We start from the raw sequence: 17,807 nt of genomic DNA, 5'->3' as shown, positions 1-17,807 counted from the left end.
TGGAGGAACTGCCTGAAAATGTAGAGCTGTGTTCCAGTAGCCATGTTTCTTGAAGATGACTGTATAATGGTATAGGTTTCACAAGTGACTATGCGATTTTGAAAACCTTGTTTCTGATGCTTCTTTTATCTACCTTATGGACAGATGACTAAAACATATGGATTAAAAATAGATAAATATTAGGGGGAACAAATGTTAAAATAAATTGAGTAGATTGAAATGCTAGTGATTAAGGAAAGGGACAGGTAAGGGGTATGGTATGTATGAAATTTCTTCTTTTCTTTTTATTTCTTTTTCTGAATTGATGCAAATATTCTAAGAAATGATCATGATGATGAATATACAACTATATGATAAAAAAAGAATGCTCAAATTGTATGTTGATTGATACTATTAATAAATAAATAAAAATAAAAAATGTATATATGCAACAAAAAAAAAGGGCAATACGAAGGATCCTTATGATGTTGGAACTGTTCAGGTTCTTGACTATACTGGTAGACACATGAATCAACCCAAGTGACAAAACTGCATAGAACTTAATACACATACACACACACTCAAATGATTACAAGTAAAACTGGTGAAATCTGAACTCAAAAAAATTAATAACATATGCCAACTTGATTTTTAGTACTAAAATAACAAGTTATTAACTTCCTCACTCAAAACCTTCCAATAATTTTCCATTACATTTAAAATAAAATCCAAATACCCTGGGCCACGGTGGCTCAGCAGGCAAGAATGCTACTTGCCATGCCAGAGGACCCAGGTTCGTTTCCCAGTGCCTGCCCATGTTTAAAAAAAAAAAAATCCAAATACCCTGAGTCCCTAAGGCCTGAGAGAGTATGATGTATGACTGCCTCTCTGACTTATCAACCTGCATTGTACTCCATACTAGCCTTGCTTTTGTTCCTAGACCTTGCCAAGATCATTCCTATCTCTGAGTTTTTCCTCTTGACTATTCAAAACTCGTTCACAGTTGTTTACCTGTCTCACTTCTTTACATTATACAGGACTCAGTTCATACATAAATCTTCTGAAATGATTTTCCTGACCACCAACTACAACTGTTATCTTCTCCTCTTATCTGTAGCAATCTTCCCCATATTTTAAAATTTTCTTTCTCATAGCACTTATCAAGGCTGGAAATTCCATCATATTTATTTACTTGTTTACACTTGGACATAAGCTACCCTACTAGGAGATAAGGGCAAAAGCTTTGCATGGGCAAAAGCATCCTAGCACTTGGAGAAGTATCTGGCATGGAGGAGGAATTCAAGAAAGATGCAATAAATGAATGCATGAACACGTCAAGCAATTACTATGCACTAGGCACTGTGCTTAAGTGCTTTTGTAAGCATGAACACATTCAGTCCTCACAACTTTTGGAAATCGATGCTATTAGTGTATCATTTAGATAACAGTTAAGTTGCTGTGACAAAAATCAAAATAATAGAAGCTAAAAAAACAATCAAAGCTTTTCTTTCTTTCACACAACAATCTGAGTCTACAGGGCTGATATGGTGCTACTAATACACTGAGGACCTAAGTTCTTTCTGCCTTGTACTCAGACAGCTTATAGCTTTCATCTCTGGGTCTAAGACATCAGTTCCAAAACCTTCCATTATCTCTGCATTCCAGCCAGAAGGAAGGGGAAAAGAGAAAAAGAAAGACATTTTCTTTTTCAGTTAAAGCATGGCCCAAAAATTCGCACAAAGTTCTTCTCCCATATCAGTAGTCATAACCTACCCATGTGTTACACCTGGGGTGTGTAGTCTATAATTATATTACTACAGAAATTTTTATTACTGTAAAGGAGAATAGATATTGGGGAGACAATTAGAATAAGGAATCAGAGATGTTAATTAAATTTCCTAAGGTCAATAAGAAGTGGAGGTAACAATTCGAACTATAGCCTAACTCCACAGACTGCTTTCTTAACTAATAGTCTAAATTCTGTTCATTATGCTATTCTATTCTACTCAAGAGTTGCTTTATTGCATAAAAGAAATTTCTATTTTATGAAACTGTGATAACCATACCTTCATACCATGGAAAATATTAAAGTTGTACAGTAAATTTTTATTTACCAGTACTACCTAAGTTTTCTTGAATGTTAAATTTGTATGTTTAGAGCCCATTTTCACGTCTGGCTCCTTGGAATCCAGTGAAGTGAAAAGCTGGTCATACTTCACAAGTATAGAACAGAAAGAATAGTGAAGAGGTGGAACAATAAAATACCAGGAAATTCTAGCAAATAAGGTATCTGTGCAAATGCTTTCCAATTCTTGCCCTCTCCTATAACATCCACACAAGCTTATTTAACAAATGAGTGCATACAAGTCCTTACAAATATGCAAAATACACTAAAAAGTGAAAATTAGCAAAGTCAAATGAATTGGCAATAGATTCAAAATTAAACCAAAAACAAACCTGATTTTAGCCTGCTATATGGTTCATATTCATGTTCCAAGGCACAAACAATCATTTTCAAAATCCTATGTACTGCACTGCTATCCAAGCGAAAATCAAGGGGACCTATCACAAGGTGTTTGGTAGACTTCTCCTGAACAGTTCCCAAATCTTCGGTTTTGCCTGAAGAAAAGTCTTGCTGATTTGAAGAACCTAGAAGAAGGATGATTTTATATCAATATTTTTGCACCAAGCAGATAAACAAGTATATATGTCAATATCTCTTTTCTCTTATCTTATTAGCTTTTAGCTTAATGCCCTGAAATTAATTATCAATAAACTGGATACATAGATTCCTATTAATCAGCATTTTTCCATATTCAGATTATAAGATTTTATTGATAAGAAAACAATTGATTCTATTTGTTTCCCAGTACATGCCTATGCAAAAAAAAACTGATTCTAAAAACAATTATTCCTGCCACCTATTTAATGTTATAAGTACTATAAAATCATTCTTAGAATCGTTCTCAGAAAATTATTCTCTAACACCCAATTGGCTTATATCCAACAATTCTATATACAATACTATTATATGGCCCGGGAAGGAAGACTTTGGAGAAAGTTGATTTTACTTTATTTAACATATTTAATAAATATCTTAGCAGTCCAATGAAAATAGACTGGTTAAACTTAGATGTTCACAGGGTACCTTGAGAGTTTTATGACGACCATGAAGGATAATGACAGGTATTAATTGCTTTGAACTTGTTCCAAAATGAAATTATTATGCCCTGGCTCCATGGTACAGAACTCAAGTTTCTTAATTACTGATCTGTCAATATACTAGAGAGGAAGCAAGCTTTATCTGTAGTTACTATTTCTCCTTATCCAACATGTATACTTCTTATATTAGAAACTGGTTTTAGTATATAAATCCATTATTATGAGTGACAATATATGGTAAAGTTAAATTCTGAAGCCATTTCATTTGTTCACTCAAAAGCAGGAGTGTCAGACTTCCAGGCCAAGATCGCGACTTAACAATGTGCACATTTTAGTTCGCCCTCCAGAACAATTACTAAATAACCAGAAACAGTACAGAACAGCTCCTGGGGCCACATCAGTGACCGGATACACAGCATACCCCAGTCTGGACCAGGTGGACTGGCTGCGAGATCCCCTAGAACCATGAGTTCCCCAAGCTGTGGCAGCCAGTGCCCCTCCCCCATAGGCTGCTTCCCAGAGGGGAAAGGAAAGAGACTTTACCAGCAGTAGGGGATGAGCCCCACCAAACGCCAATTGTGGAATTAATTCACAAATTCTGACTACTAAAAATAGGCCCCCAGCTCAGGTGAACTTGGTCAAAGCGGAGGTTGTTCATTTTTGCCCTGTTGCCAAAGGGGCAGGGCTGACTAAAAAAGAAAAAAAAAAAAAAGAAGAAGAAGAAGGAAACAGAGGTTTTTGTGGCTCTGTTTCTACAAAGGCTTAACTGCCTTTGGATACAGCGGCAGGGCTTCTCAGGTTGCAACTGCCCCAGGCATAGACAGAAACAAGCTAGTTTGAGGGCTTGTCTGGAGCCTGTGCCTTCCCCAGTGGAGGGGTGAAGCCCATCTCAGGAGGAATCACTTCCTCAAGGAATTCAGACACCAGGGCTTGGTAATTTGAAGCCATCAAAACCAGCCTACAACCACTCCTCTGTCTCTACCACATTCCCGGCAGGCAGAGTATGCCAAAGTTAACGGTACCACATCATCTTATGCTGGTGGGACCTGCAGGCAGACAAGCACCAAGTACTGGGCAGGATAAGTAAATCAGAGCCCAGAATCTTCACAGGAAAGTCTTTCAACCTGCTGGGTCTCACCCTCAGGGAAAACTGACACAGGTGACTCTTTCCTCCTGATAAGAAGCCAGTTTGGTCTGGGAAAATCCATCTGGGGTCTATAATACCTAAGTAGATCCTCCTAAGTGTGAGGTGAAAAAAGGCACCATACAAGCAGGGCGAGAAACAAGAAAACAAGAACTGAAAAATTCTCCTCTATTAAACAAAACTTAAGCTAGAGGTCAGATAAAGCTGAATTGAGTGTCAAAGAACAGATAGACAACAAATTCATCCATCAAGAAAACCCTAGGTAAAAGAAGTGAAAGCAACCTCTAGAGTCAACTAATTAAGGTAATTAAATGCCAAGACACCAGCAAGAAATAACAAATCACACTAAAAAATTGAAGATATGGCCCAGTGAAAGGAAGAAACAACCATTCAAGTGACATACAGGAGTTGAAACAATTAATTCAGAATACACGAACAGACATGGAAAACCTCATCAAAAACCAAATCAATGAATTGAGGGAGGATATAAAGAAGGCAAGGAATGAACAAAAAGAAGAAATTGAACGTGTGAAAAACAAATTACAGAATGTATGGGAATGAAAGGCACGATACAACAGATGAAAAAAACAATGGTACATTTTGAGAGACAGAACATAGGATTAGTGAACTGGAGGACAGAACATCTGAAATCTGGCAAGAAAAAGAATATATAGGGGAAAAAATGGAAAAATATGAGCAGGGACTCAGGGAAGTTAAAGACAATATGAAGTGCGTGAATATATGTGTTGTGGGTGTCCCAGAAGGAGAAGAGAAGGGAAAAGAAAGAGAAAAACTAATGGAGGAAATTATCACTGAAAAATCTCCCAACTTTTATGAAAGACTTAAAATTACAGATCCAAGAAGTGCAGCATACCCCAAACAGAATAGATCTAAATAGACATACTCCAAGACATTAAATAATCAGAATGTCAGAGGTCAAAGAGAAAGAGAGAATCTTGAAAGCAGCAAGAGTAAAGCAATCCATCACATACAAGGGAAGACCAATAAGACTATGCGCAGATCTCTCAGCAGAAATCATGGAGGCAAGAAGACAGTGGGATGATACATTTAAATTATTAAAAGAGAAAAACTGCCAACCAAGAATTCTGTATCCAGCAAAATTGTCCCTCAAAAATGAGGGAGAAATTAAAACATTTTCAGACAAAAAGTCACTGAGAGAATTTGTGACCAAGAGACCACCTCTGCAAGAAATACTAAATGGAGCACTAGAGACAGATACGAAAAGAGAGAAGACAGAGCTGTGGAGAAGAGTGTAGAAAGGAAGACTGTGAGTAAAGGTAAAAAGAAGGAAAATTAGATATGACATACAAAATCCAGAAGGCAAAATAGTAGAAGAAAGTACTACCCATGCAGTAATAACATTAAATGTTAATGGATTAAACTCCCCAATTAAAAGACATAGACTGGTAGAATGGATTAAAAACAGGACCCATCAATATGCTGTCTCTACTCAAAGGACATGAGGCCAAGGACACAAACAGACATTTGCACACCAAAGTTTATAGCAGCATTATTTACAATTACCAAGAGATGGAAGCAGGCAAAAATTCCATCAACAGATGGTCAGCTAAACAAACTGTGGCATATACATATGATGGAATATTATGCAGCTGTAAGACAGAATAAAGTTATGAAGTATGTACAGCATGGATGGACCTTAAGGACATTATGCTGAGTGTGATTAGCCAAAAACAAAAGGACAAATACTGTATGGTCTCACTGAAATGAACTGACATTAGCGAATAAATTTGGAATATTTCATTGGTAACAGAGACCATCAGGACATAGAAATAGGGTCAGATATTGGGTAATTGGAGCTGAAGGGATACAGATTGTGCAACAGGACTGAATATAAAAACTCAGAAATGGACAGCACAATACTACCTAACTGTAATACAATTATGTTAAAACCCGGAATGAAGCTGAATGTGAGAATGATAGAGGGAGGAGGGCTGGGGACATAAATGAAATCACAAAGAAAGATAGACGATAAAGATTGAGATGGTACAATCTAGGAATGCCTAGAGTGTATAATGATATTGAGTAAATGCACAAATTTAAAAAATGTTTTTGCATGAGGAAGAACAAAGGAATGTCATTACTGTAGAGTACTGAAAATAGATGGTAAATAATATTTTAAAATTTCAACTTATGTGTGAGACTAAAGTAAAAAATGTTTATTTGGTACAAAATTTGTATTTTGACTAGTGCATCTCCTAATATAATTTGTGTAGATAGTTGGTTGAACAGCGTAAGTGCATGGAACCTTGGGTAGGACATGAGATTTTGTTGGTTCATCCAGAGTGATGCTCCAATAAATCCCAGAGTGATTTGATCAGTGAGTGGAAAGTATTTGCAAAGTCCCCTTCAGGGAATGGTAAGAATGGGGGAAAATTCAACTTCCCCAAGTTGAATTCTTGATGTTCTCACAAGCAGTGTGGACAACCAAAGCTATAGGCTGAGCCCCTAGTCTTAGGTTTTGTTCATATGAAACTTAACCCCATGGGGAAAGGTCAAGCCTACTTAAAATTAGGCCTAAGAGTCACCCCCAAGAGAACCTCTTTTGTGGCTCAGATGTGGCCTCTCTCTCCAGCCAACACAGCAAACTGTGTTGGCTGGAGAGAGCAAACTCACCACCCTCCCCCTGTCCTTTTGTGAAAATGACTGTCAGGGGTGTGGACCTTCCTGGCAACGTGGGACAGAAATCCCAGAATGAGTTGAGACTCAGCATCATGGGATTGAGAAAAACTCTAGAATAAGCTGAGACCCAGCATCAAGGGATTGAGAAAACCTTCTCGACCAACGGGGGAAGAGTGAAATGAGACACAGTGGCAATGGCTGAGAGATTCCAAACAAAGTCGAGTGGTTATCATGGAGGTTATTCTTACACATTAAGTCAATATCACTTTGTTATCCAAGATGTAATGGAGAGGCTGGAGGGAACTGCCTGAAAATGTAGAGCTGTGTTCCAGTAGCCATGTTCCTTGAAGATGATTGTATAATGATATAGCTTTCACAATGTGACTGTGCGACTGTGAAAACCTTGCGTCTGATGCTCCTTTTATCTACCTTGTCAACAGACAAGTAGAACATACGGAATAAAAATAAATAATAGGGGAACAAATGTTAAAATAAATTGTTTCAAATGTTAGTGATCAATGAAAGGGAGGGTTAAGGGGCATGGCATGTAAAAAAAATTTTTTTCTGTTTTCGTTTTATTTTTCTGTTGTCTTTTTATTTCTTTTTCTGAACTGATGCAAATGATCTAAGAAATGATCATGATGATGAATATGCTACTATGTGTTGATATTGTGAATTACTGATTATATATGTAGAACAGAATGAGCATATATTAAGAATGTGTTTCCTGTAATTTTTTTAAATTAATACAAAATTTTAAAAAAAGAGGAAAGTGGGAATTTTCCGCATTTAATTACCTTTAGAATCTAGAAAGACCTAATAAAACACAAAATTCTATATCTATACCTTCTAATAATTTTTACAAAAATTAATATCCTTCATCTCAAACAAAAGAGCATAGTTCAATCTGTAGACTGAGGACCACGGTCATAAATTAGTTTAATTTATTAGTCAAGTATTCTTAACAAGATGACCCAGTAGGTAGAATTTTTTTTTCACGTAAGGAAGCATGTATTTGAGGTTTAACATGTAGCCATACAAATAAAATTTATTTAAATACAAATCCACACCGCAGCATAACACATAGCAAAGGACAAATTAAAAACACAAAATTAAATGGCAGCTATATACAGCTGGACAGTTGTATCTTGTCCACTAGAAAGTCTTTTAAAAAATAATCATCTTAAGAACCTGGACCTGACACTGTAGGATGAACAAAGCCATCCTGACCAAAAGGGGGAAAAGAGGTGTAACAAACAACAAAGTACCAGTGGCTGAGAGAGTTCAAATAGTCAAGAGGCTGCTCTGGAGAGCATTCTTATGCAAGCTTCAGGTGAGACATTGCCACCTATCATAACTTACCAAATCCCAACAAAAACCATTCCTGCCAATCCTAAAAAACACTTAGAGCACTGTATAAAATTCTAAAAGGTCACATGCACTAGGGTAATTTTCCAGAAACCTACAACCTCCAGATGGGTCCCTGGACCAGATAAGTTCTAAAAATCAGAGGGGCCAGCCTCTCCATAACATCAACTACTTCCATCCCCCTACCCCATATTATCAAAAGCCCCTTATTAAATTGCCTTTTTTAAAAGCCATTTTGTTTCTGGTATATTGCATTCCCGGCAGCTAGCAAACTAGAACTAGCTGTGTGTTAGTCAGGGTTCTCTACAGAAAAAGAATCAACAAGAGAGATCTGTAAATATGAGATTTATAAAGGTGCCTCACACAACCATGGGAATGGAAGAGTCCAAAATCTGTATAGCAGATTGTGAAGCTGATGGCTCCGACGAAGGGTCTGGACAAACTCCAGAGGAGAGGCTTGCAGACTGAAGAAGCAGTGAAAGAGTCTCTCTTCTTCCTTAAAAGCCTTCAACTGATTGGATTATCTCACTGTGGGAGACATGCCTTAGCTGACTGCAGATATAATCAGCCACAGATGCAATCAAGTGGTTGATGCCTTAATACACCAGCCTTCTAGTTTATCAACCAGCCACAAAATATTCTTGCAGCTACAGTCAGGCCAGTGCTTGTCTGACCAGACCACTGGGCATAATCACTTGGCCAAGTTGACACCAGAACCTGACCAACACAATATATAAATACATACATATATATTAATATATATAAAACACTTAGAACTCTGCATTGCACTTAAAACCATTCAATATATCATACATACTATTATCACCAGCATCTCCATCATTATTATAAGTGAATACTGAACACTCAAGTAATTAATTATTGAGCGGATAATTGTACATTTAAAGTACACTTGACAATGACAAGTAAAATTAATAGTTAAATATTACTTTTCTGCAAAAATAAAATTGTCTGATAGTATAATAAAGAAAGTAGATGCACAGGAGATAAACCAAAAGCAAGAAACTGATTACCACAAATCTCAAAATAGCCATTTTCTTTAGCAAGGGAGGGAGGAAAGCCTCTAGAAAAGGAACAGACAGGAGGATTTTCAGGTGCTGCTCATGTCCTAGTTTTTGGTTTGTGTGGGGAGTACACAGTTGTTTACTTTTACTTCTTTGTTCTTCTGTACAGAATTTCTGTAATTTTCTATACGCATGTTATGTTCCAACATTTTGTTCAAAAGGAAAATTAAGGACTAAGATATCTATAATACTGTATATGATTCACAAAAGTAGAAAATACATGAATTCAAAATTTAACAAACTACCAGCTTCTCAGACAGAAAATACATAAACAACCTAGCCAACAGAAATCATTTTGCCATCTTTTAAATACTGCAGCAGAAGCATATGTACAAACAAAATTTTCAGCACATGGCTTCTTTTACTTGAAAGATGACTGCTTTATAATCCATCTCCCGATAAGATACTAAATGCACAGAACATACATATTAAACTGAACAAGAAGGGGGCAACTACAATACTACAAGAATTCCCAAAGATCTTAAAACAGATATTCTGCGTTGCACTTCCAAATATCTAATTGGCTTATAACATCTATCTCTACTTTTCAATATCCTCAAAACTCCTCATCTTTGTCTCCAAAAATCTTGCTTTCTTGCTACATTCTCTGTCTTCCTAAATGGTTATCCCCATCTACCTATCACATAACTCAGGATCAAAATCTGGCAAACTTTAAATTTTATTTTTAAATAAGGCAATGGGAAGACAGTGAGGATTTTAAGCAAGTGATTTAACCAATTTGACTGCTTTATGTATTATAGAGAGCAAGAACGAATGGAAGCAGGAAGACCAGTAAGAAAGCTATTAGAATCTGGAGATGATGGTAGATTAGATGAACCAGATTAACGGTGGAATTGAAAAGAAGTGAATGGATTCGAAATAGACGCGGGAAGAAATCTGACAAAATTTGCTGATGGACTGGATGCCACAAGAGACACAGAGAGGTGTCATGATGATTTCCAGATTCCCGGCTTGAACTACTAGAAGATAGTATAGTTTCCAAGAAAAGGATGACTGAAGATAGGGGAGACATGGTAGACAACGGGTGGTCTTAGGGATATTAATAATTCAATTCTGGAAAAACTAGCTTTTGAGATATTTGTAAGACACAAATCGAAACATCAAGCAGGCACTGGATATTTAATCTTGAACCTTAAATAAGAGGCTTAGATTATAAATACAAATATGGTATCAACAACACACGGATGATACTTAGATACATGGAAAAACTGAGAATACTTCACAACGGAATTTAGAGAAAGAAGTGAATCCAAGGAATGATTAATGAGAACACCGACATTTGCAAGTCCATTATAAAAGAAAGCAGAAAATTACTATTTCCATCTGTCTTTATTAAATTTACTAATCCTTCAAAACTGGATCTTTAGTGAAGTCTTTAGCCCCACAGACAAAAGTAATCATATTATTCTAGCTGGACCTCTCATAGCTCTCTATTGATACTAGTGTTCTTAACATGCTCTATTCTAATCATTCCTTTAAATGAACAAATACTACCTACTGTTTTCTTAAGAAATACTTTGGTCTTCTTTGCATTCACCGTACTCAATTCCTAGCATATACAAATCATTTTTTAAAATACTAGTTATTTAACAAAAAAACTTGTGGACCTGTTTTCACTAACTTTTCAAAATGCAAAAAAAACTGACATAATAAGTACAACATCATATTGATACTTACATATACATAAAATACCAAATGGGTAAGTTTCAAAATATTTCCTTACTGACATAATACAATAGCAATAATATAAAAACTAAGAAAATCAAAAAATAAAAGATGATGTGCTAAAGTCTCCGGAAAATTTTATTTGTATTTTTTTGCTCAAACAAAAAAAAAACCCTTTTCAAAAAAAAGGTCTACATAAATTCAAAATTTTTTAGAACAGAAAAAGGAAATGTTTATTCTTGTTGACATTTTAATATACATGAAATTTGATATATCAAAATTTTAATCTTTAGTACATATGAGAACTAATTCTGGTTGGTTATACAAAATTGTCTCTTCAAACAGCTATATTTAAAAAGCCAAGAATCTAAGACAATTCTACTGTGACATTAAAATTAAGCCATTCCCAAAAGTATCAAAAGGTAAATTTGATACAACAGAGTATAAGTCAAGGACTACTAATTCTGAAGAAACCTTTGTTTCTGTTGTTCAAGGAAAGACAAATATAAAGGAAAGGAACTACTACCTTTGCCAATGGTGTTCTCCATTGTATATAGGTAATCCATGTAAAAAGCCCCAAACCTTTGCATTCCAGCTATTTCAGTGTATGTCTCCTGCCAACAAAGCAAAGCAAACAGAACAAACATATAAGGAGAAACTTCGGAACTGAAAACCTGATAAGTGAAGAATGAGACACATATGCTTATACAGAATGTGTATCAACTCAAAAAATTGATCAAAACAAAGGAACAGAAGTTAATCAAAGAATCCACTTCTAAGAAAGGAAATGTTAACTCTATTATAGACCACATAAAAGGACATCTATAATTCTAGACATTTTGAGTACCTTTTCAATAATGTCTAGTTAATGAATACTTAAGAAAAACAAAAGAAAAGTAAATTTTAATGAAAAGGGTTAAAATGCAAATTATTTTTTCTATTATATTAATCTTCAGGTAACTTCTTTTTTGGTATGCTGTATGCAGGGGTCACATTTTATTCTTTTTTCCATTTGAGTATCCCGTTATTACAGCACCATTTGTTGAATTTTTGTTTTTTCTTTCTTTTGTTTGCTTGTTTCTTTGTCTTTGGGAAGTGCATGGGCCAGGTAACTTTTTTGGTATTTTTAATTTATTGAAAGAAAAAGGACATGAACAAAATCTTATGTAAAAATTTAATCAATACTAAAAAGTATACAAAGTAAGAAGTGAAATTCTTCATCTCTTCCCATCAATCCCACATCCAGGAAATAACCAATATTAACAGAAATAATTCCATGTTTCCTACATGATTGCTTTAACATAAGGGCATGAACAAACAAATTGTTGGTAGCTACTATATAAAGTGGTACAGTCTATAGTTGAAGCTGGACAAAAACATTCTAAATATTTCAATAAACAATTAGCCTTCTGAAGACATTATTTGAGAGAAAAAATGGCAATCAGAAGTTTTCACACAATGCATCCACCCAAACACAGTCCAGAACTGGGCTCAAATACATATTCTCTGACCTTATGATGAGCTGCATCCAAGATAAATTCTGCCTGAGTACCATTATTTTCTGGGCTTCGGTAATCAAATAATGAATTTGTAAGGTATGTCAAACCTTTTGTACTCAAATTTTCACCACAGATGAAGAAACAGGCTTCCTAAAAATAAATACAAAATTTTAAAACAGAAGGAAAAATCATTATGCTGTTAAAGAAAATAAAACTTTGGTTTTATAACATATCAGTAGTCAATGCAAATCACTACAACTTGAGGTTCTGTAAAAAGACAAGTAATACTGTCTATATTTTCATTGCCTTCTTTGGCAAAGAATATTTTAACAATCCAAAAAGGAACTCCAACTGGCTGCTATAAACAAGAAAGAAGAAATATTTATGAATTATAAAGATTTGGAACTACTGTCCAGGTGTTAAGTGCTACCAACTTTCTATACTTCCCAGGGCTCTATAATTCCTTATTGCGGAAATGCATAGGAAGAGACAAAAACTCCTCACTCATGCAAGAGAAATATGCAATCTAACAGATTTTATATGGTTAAACACTTGAATAAGCACTTCAATATCCCAACATTCTATTAAAATATAAGGGAGGGGGAAGATTTTGACTTACTGTTTCATGTCTATTCATATTCTCTTCAAAATCTTTAACACCCATTATTCCTTTAAGGCACATAGCACGGCAACCTACAAAACCAATCTGGCAATCAAAGAAAGGCTCTCCCATCATAAGGGCCTATAAGACAAAAGAAAATATATTAGAACTAAGAACCTGAATTTAATAAAAATGTTACAGGCTTTTCTTGCAGAATTTCTAAATTAGTCAAAACATCTTTAGGACTACAGCTTTACAGATTTACTATCTTTAGATCACAAGAGCTATTAAAATAAAAACCACCTTAATTATTTTTGTATCCTCAAACTTTTGTATCCTCAAGAACTGGCACTTCATGAACATTAATACATACAAGCACAGCCACACAGACATATGCAAAAGTGCATACAAACTAAATGAAAAACAAAAGAATAAATGAATGTTGCATAGTAAAGTGAAATCTCTATAATAAAGAATAAATAGAAATAATTATTTTGACTAATATGTGACCCCTAAAATAGAAATATAAAACTGCAAAGTAGTATGTTAAAATATACTACTTATGATAAACAAAACCGTATTTATTAAATATTAATTTGTAAGGACCATTCAAAAGATTTTTAAAATATATGTTCAGTACTGAAAGATTACCTCAACTGTAGTTCCTTCTTGCTCCCAACATAATACTTCTTTAGACTTTACTTTCTGAGGGCTGTAATAACTACTCTCAGCTTGCATTTCAGTGAGCTAAGAAACAATATAATAAGCATTATTAAGTAAGTCAAAATTACTATCAAATGGTTATAAATACATTATGATGAATGGAAGAAAGCAAGGCCAAATTTAAGGTTGAAGAATTTAAGTAAGGAGGAAACTCTAAAGTTGAATATAATAGTCTAAGCTCATCTAGAGTATTCAAATGGCAACCTATTTTTATTTCACTCCTTTTTCTTCACAGTATTGCTTTAAAAGATGAAAGCTGTCCAGCTATTAACAGACTAAAAGTAATAAAATACTTCACACATTCTGCCTAAAATTTATATAACTTCATTTTATACTGACTAATACATTCAAGCATGTTTAGTTCAGTCATTTCAAAAACTGTCCCTATTTCAAATAAAAAAGATTAAGTACGTTGAGAAGGAACACAAACAGATCAACAGTATTGTTACCATCTAGACCTTATGAAGAGGTAAGACCACGCCTCCTAATTCACATAGGCTTAATCAGTTTTGTAACAAATAATTATTGAGTACCTACTAGATAACAAATACTAATACCGATGCTGAAAAAGAAAAATATCCCTGTTCTCATGAAGCTTACAAAGGTATTATTTGCATACAATATTAGTTGGATAATTTAACTTGTTTTTTCTGTTTGTTTGTTTTTTTGCATGGGCAGGTACCCGGAACTGAACCCAGGTCTCCAGCATGGCAAGCAAGAACTCTGTTTTTAAAAGGTACTATGCCAAATGCAATATGGTATCCTGGTTTAGATCCTGGAACAGAAAAACGACACTATGAAATTCAGTTAAAGCCTGGAATTTAGGTAGCAATAATGCACCAAAGTTGGCTGCTTAGGTTTGACAAATGTACGATAGAACACAAGATGTTAACAACAGGGGAAGCTGGATGAGGAGTAAATATCAACTATTTGTACTATTTTTGTGACTTTTCTGTAAATCTAAAATTATTCCAAAATAAAAAGCTTATTTTTAAAAAATACCCATGTTTGCCAGTTATTTAGTGGCCATTATCTTTGGGAAATGAATACATTCTTCAAACTTAAAGTCAAAGATCTGTTTTTAAATATACATTTAACTTCAGCCAAATAAAAATTACTGAACTGAAAATTTACATTTTTAAGCAAGATACCTCTTTATATTAAGAATCAACAAAATATTCTAATTTCTTAAAAGAGTTTTTAATGTATTTTTCTTAAGTCCTTATTTCTCTAATGTTTGTAATACTGGGATACACAATTTTGCTATTTGAAATTACAATTTTGAATTGTAAAATATTTAAGCAAAATTGAATTTTTTAAACTTGATCACTCTTCAGGTGTCTACAATCACTGTACAGAAAAAGCAACTATTTGAGTAAAAGAACTCAAACATTACAACTACAAGTTTCAACATTAGAAAAATGCTACATTTAATTTGGCGTGACTTTTATTGGACTGATAGCAACTGTTTAGAATGCTAATGTGAAAACATGACTTTACATTTTCTGACCAAAATATGAACCACAAATTAATTCCATACATTTTTCAAACACAAGCTGAACAATGAATTCTAATGCTTTTCTAAATATCAACATATTTCCCTTAGAGAAACATAAATGTTTGAAATTTTTTTAAAAATACATAAAATAATGAAATTTTATCATTATTTTGATAAATATTGCCAAGAAAATCTATAAAAGTTTTGTACATAAATTTCTATCCAGACTAACTCAATTTAACAGAATTCTTCCTATCAATGAAGTAATTATTCTACAAGCATACAGGAGTAATTTTAAATTTAAAGGTAAACAAGCAGAAATTACCAGAAAAGACAGAGCACTTTACAAAGAAATTCATAACTTTCCTCACAAACTTATTTTTTTGGGGGGGTACAATGTCCAGGAATCGAATTTATTCTATTTTTAAGGGATTATATTGTTTCACCATTTCTTCATTTTTCAGTCAAATTCAATTTCAACTGAGTGAAATTTTAAATACAAAAGTGAATGAATTTCACCCGCCTTCCATGTGGGAGACACGGGTTTCCTTCCCAGACCATACACCCCCTCCCAAAAAAAAATAAGTGAATGAATTTCAGTTAGAAAATATGAGTGAATCTGAATTACAAAAATAATTTGTCTCATTGGAATTCAGAAATAATAACTGATGGAGTTAAAATAACATACCTAATGTTTGCATTTTTATAATAATTTCTCTACGCTTTATAGACAAAAAAGACTTTTAAAACAACCAAGCACTATTCTGGAGGCTGCTCTTATGCAAACTTCAGTTAGACATTACTACCTAGCATAATCTGCCAAACCCTAACAAGGACCATTCCAGCAAATTCTACAGAACACCTAGGCAATATATAAGATTCCACAAGGGCTCCATGCACTACAGTAATTTTCCAGAACCTACAACCTTCAGATAGGTCCCTATACCAGAAAAGACCTGAAACCCAGAGGGCCCAGCCTCTCTAGAACACCAGATAGTTCCATCTCCCTACCCCCTATTAGTAACAGACCCTTCCAATATGAAAAAGTTAGGATGGCCATAACCCAAACACCCCCAAAGAGAGGGACAGAAAGATCAAAGGTGATGGTGGAGTTATACAGAGAAGACAGGATTTTTAACAAAGGAATATGATTGCTGAATAATTAAATAATTGATATCTCTTTTAGTCTCCAGTATCTTAGAGCAGCTAGAAGTAAAAACCTAAAATTATGGAACTGTAACACATGTCAAGCTCTGAAATATGTTCTACAAATAACTGTGGTGCTGCGTTTTGAAATTTACTGTTTTGAATATATGTTATTTTTCACAAAAAAAAGAGAGAAAAAAGCTGACTGTGGTGATAAAAAAATGTTTAAGCCTTCTAGCCTTCTATATTCTTGAGCAGCTAGAGGGAAAAATCTGAGAGGATCATCTAGTAGCCCATGACAAACTCTGGGATTCGTCCTGTAACTATTTGTTGAAGAGAGCTTTAAAAATGATTGCCTTCTTCTTTCTTTGCTTTGTATATACGTTATACTATACAGTAAAAAAGTTAAAAAAAAAAAGTGACACAAACCTTGTTGTGTCATAAGCTATATTTATTCAGCTTTCATCAGCTTAGAAAACAAAAGTGAGTAATTATAACTACAAAAGTATTTACAGAATATTTACCTTAGAATATATTTTTTATTTATCATCTGCTGAAAAATAAATTGCATAAACATTACTACTGATTTAAATTTTTCATTTCAGGACGTTAACAACAATATGAGCTAAATTTAAAATACCACGAAAGCTGGAATTTAATTTCTTTTTTTACTGTAATACCTGCAGAATCTAACATCACCTGTAATAATATCTGTAATATTATTTCACAGGATAAACACACAGGTCTAGCTCCTTCAGAACATTGTCTCCATGAAAGAATAAACCCACAATAAAATTAGAGAGCAAACAAAAACTTAAAGAGGAGTCCATAAAGTTTTGGTAAATGGAAACCAGATGAGGAGACGAGTGGATGGATGGATGGACAGAGGGAAGGACAAACAGATGCATTTATTCAACAAATATTTACTGAATGCCTACTACGTACTACACAATCACTGCAGAAATACCTAACCTTTAAGAAATTACCATTTACTGAGTTTTCGTATAGTATCAAAGAAAATTATCCAAAAAAATAAAAAAACAAATCAACAACAAAAAAGAATATCTGTACTTTCCTGAAAAGACTATTAAAATATTTTCCCAATGTCCAACTAAGTATCATTGTGAGGTTAGACGCTTTTCACATGCTTCAATGAAAATATTTCACAACAAATTGAATGCAGAAGCAGATATGAGAATCTAACTGTCTTTCATTTAGCCATCCATTAGGAAAATTTGCAAAAATATAAAGCAATGCC

General features: G+C 34.2%; 1 protein-coding gene across 16 annotated transcripts in view; it reads right to left on the bottom strand.

Annotated features, from left to right (window-relative positions):
- Positions 1 to 17,807, bottom strand: part of VPS13B (vacuolar protein sorting 13 homolog B) — a 1,000,970-nt gene that overhangs the window by 854,207 nt on the left and 128,956 nt on the right. For all 16 annotated transcript variants that reach the window (XR_013178353.1, XR_013178354.1, XR_013178355.1 and 13 more), the window contains 5 exons: positions 13,834 to 13,929; positions 13,201 to 13,323; positions 12,594 to 12,731; positions 11,609 to 11,696; positions 2,437 to 2,628 (listed from right to left, as the gene is read on the bottom strand). Coding sequence is in view for 12 of the 16 variants with exons in the window: in XM_077167321.1 (XP_077023436.1) it covers positions 2,437 to 2,628; positions 11,609 to 11,696; positions 12,594 to 12,731; positions 13,201 to 13,323; positions 13,834 to 13,929 (637 nt within the window). In the remaining 4 variants the exon portion in view is untranslated. The remainder of the gene's footprint in view (positions 1 to 2,436; positions 2,629 to 11,608; positions 11,697 to 12,593; positions 12,732 to 13,200; positions 13,324 to 13,833; positions 13,930 to 17,807) is intronic.

The sequence above is a fragment of the Tamandua tetradactyla genome, chromosome 6 (genome assembly GCF_023851605.1).
Source record: "Tamandua tetradactyla isolate mTamTet1 chromosome 6, mTamTet1.pri, whole genome shotgun sequence".
Lineage (NCBI taxonomy): Eukaryota > Metazoa > Chordata > Mammalia > Pilosa > Myrmecophagidae > Tamandua > Tamandua tetradactyla.
This window is presented reverse-complemented; position numbering and strand designations above follow the sequence as displayed.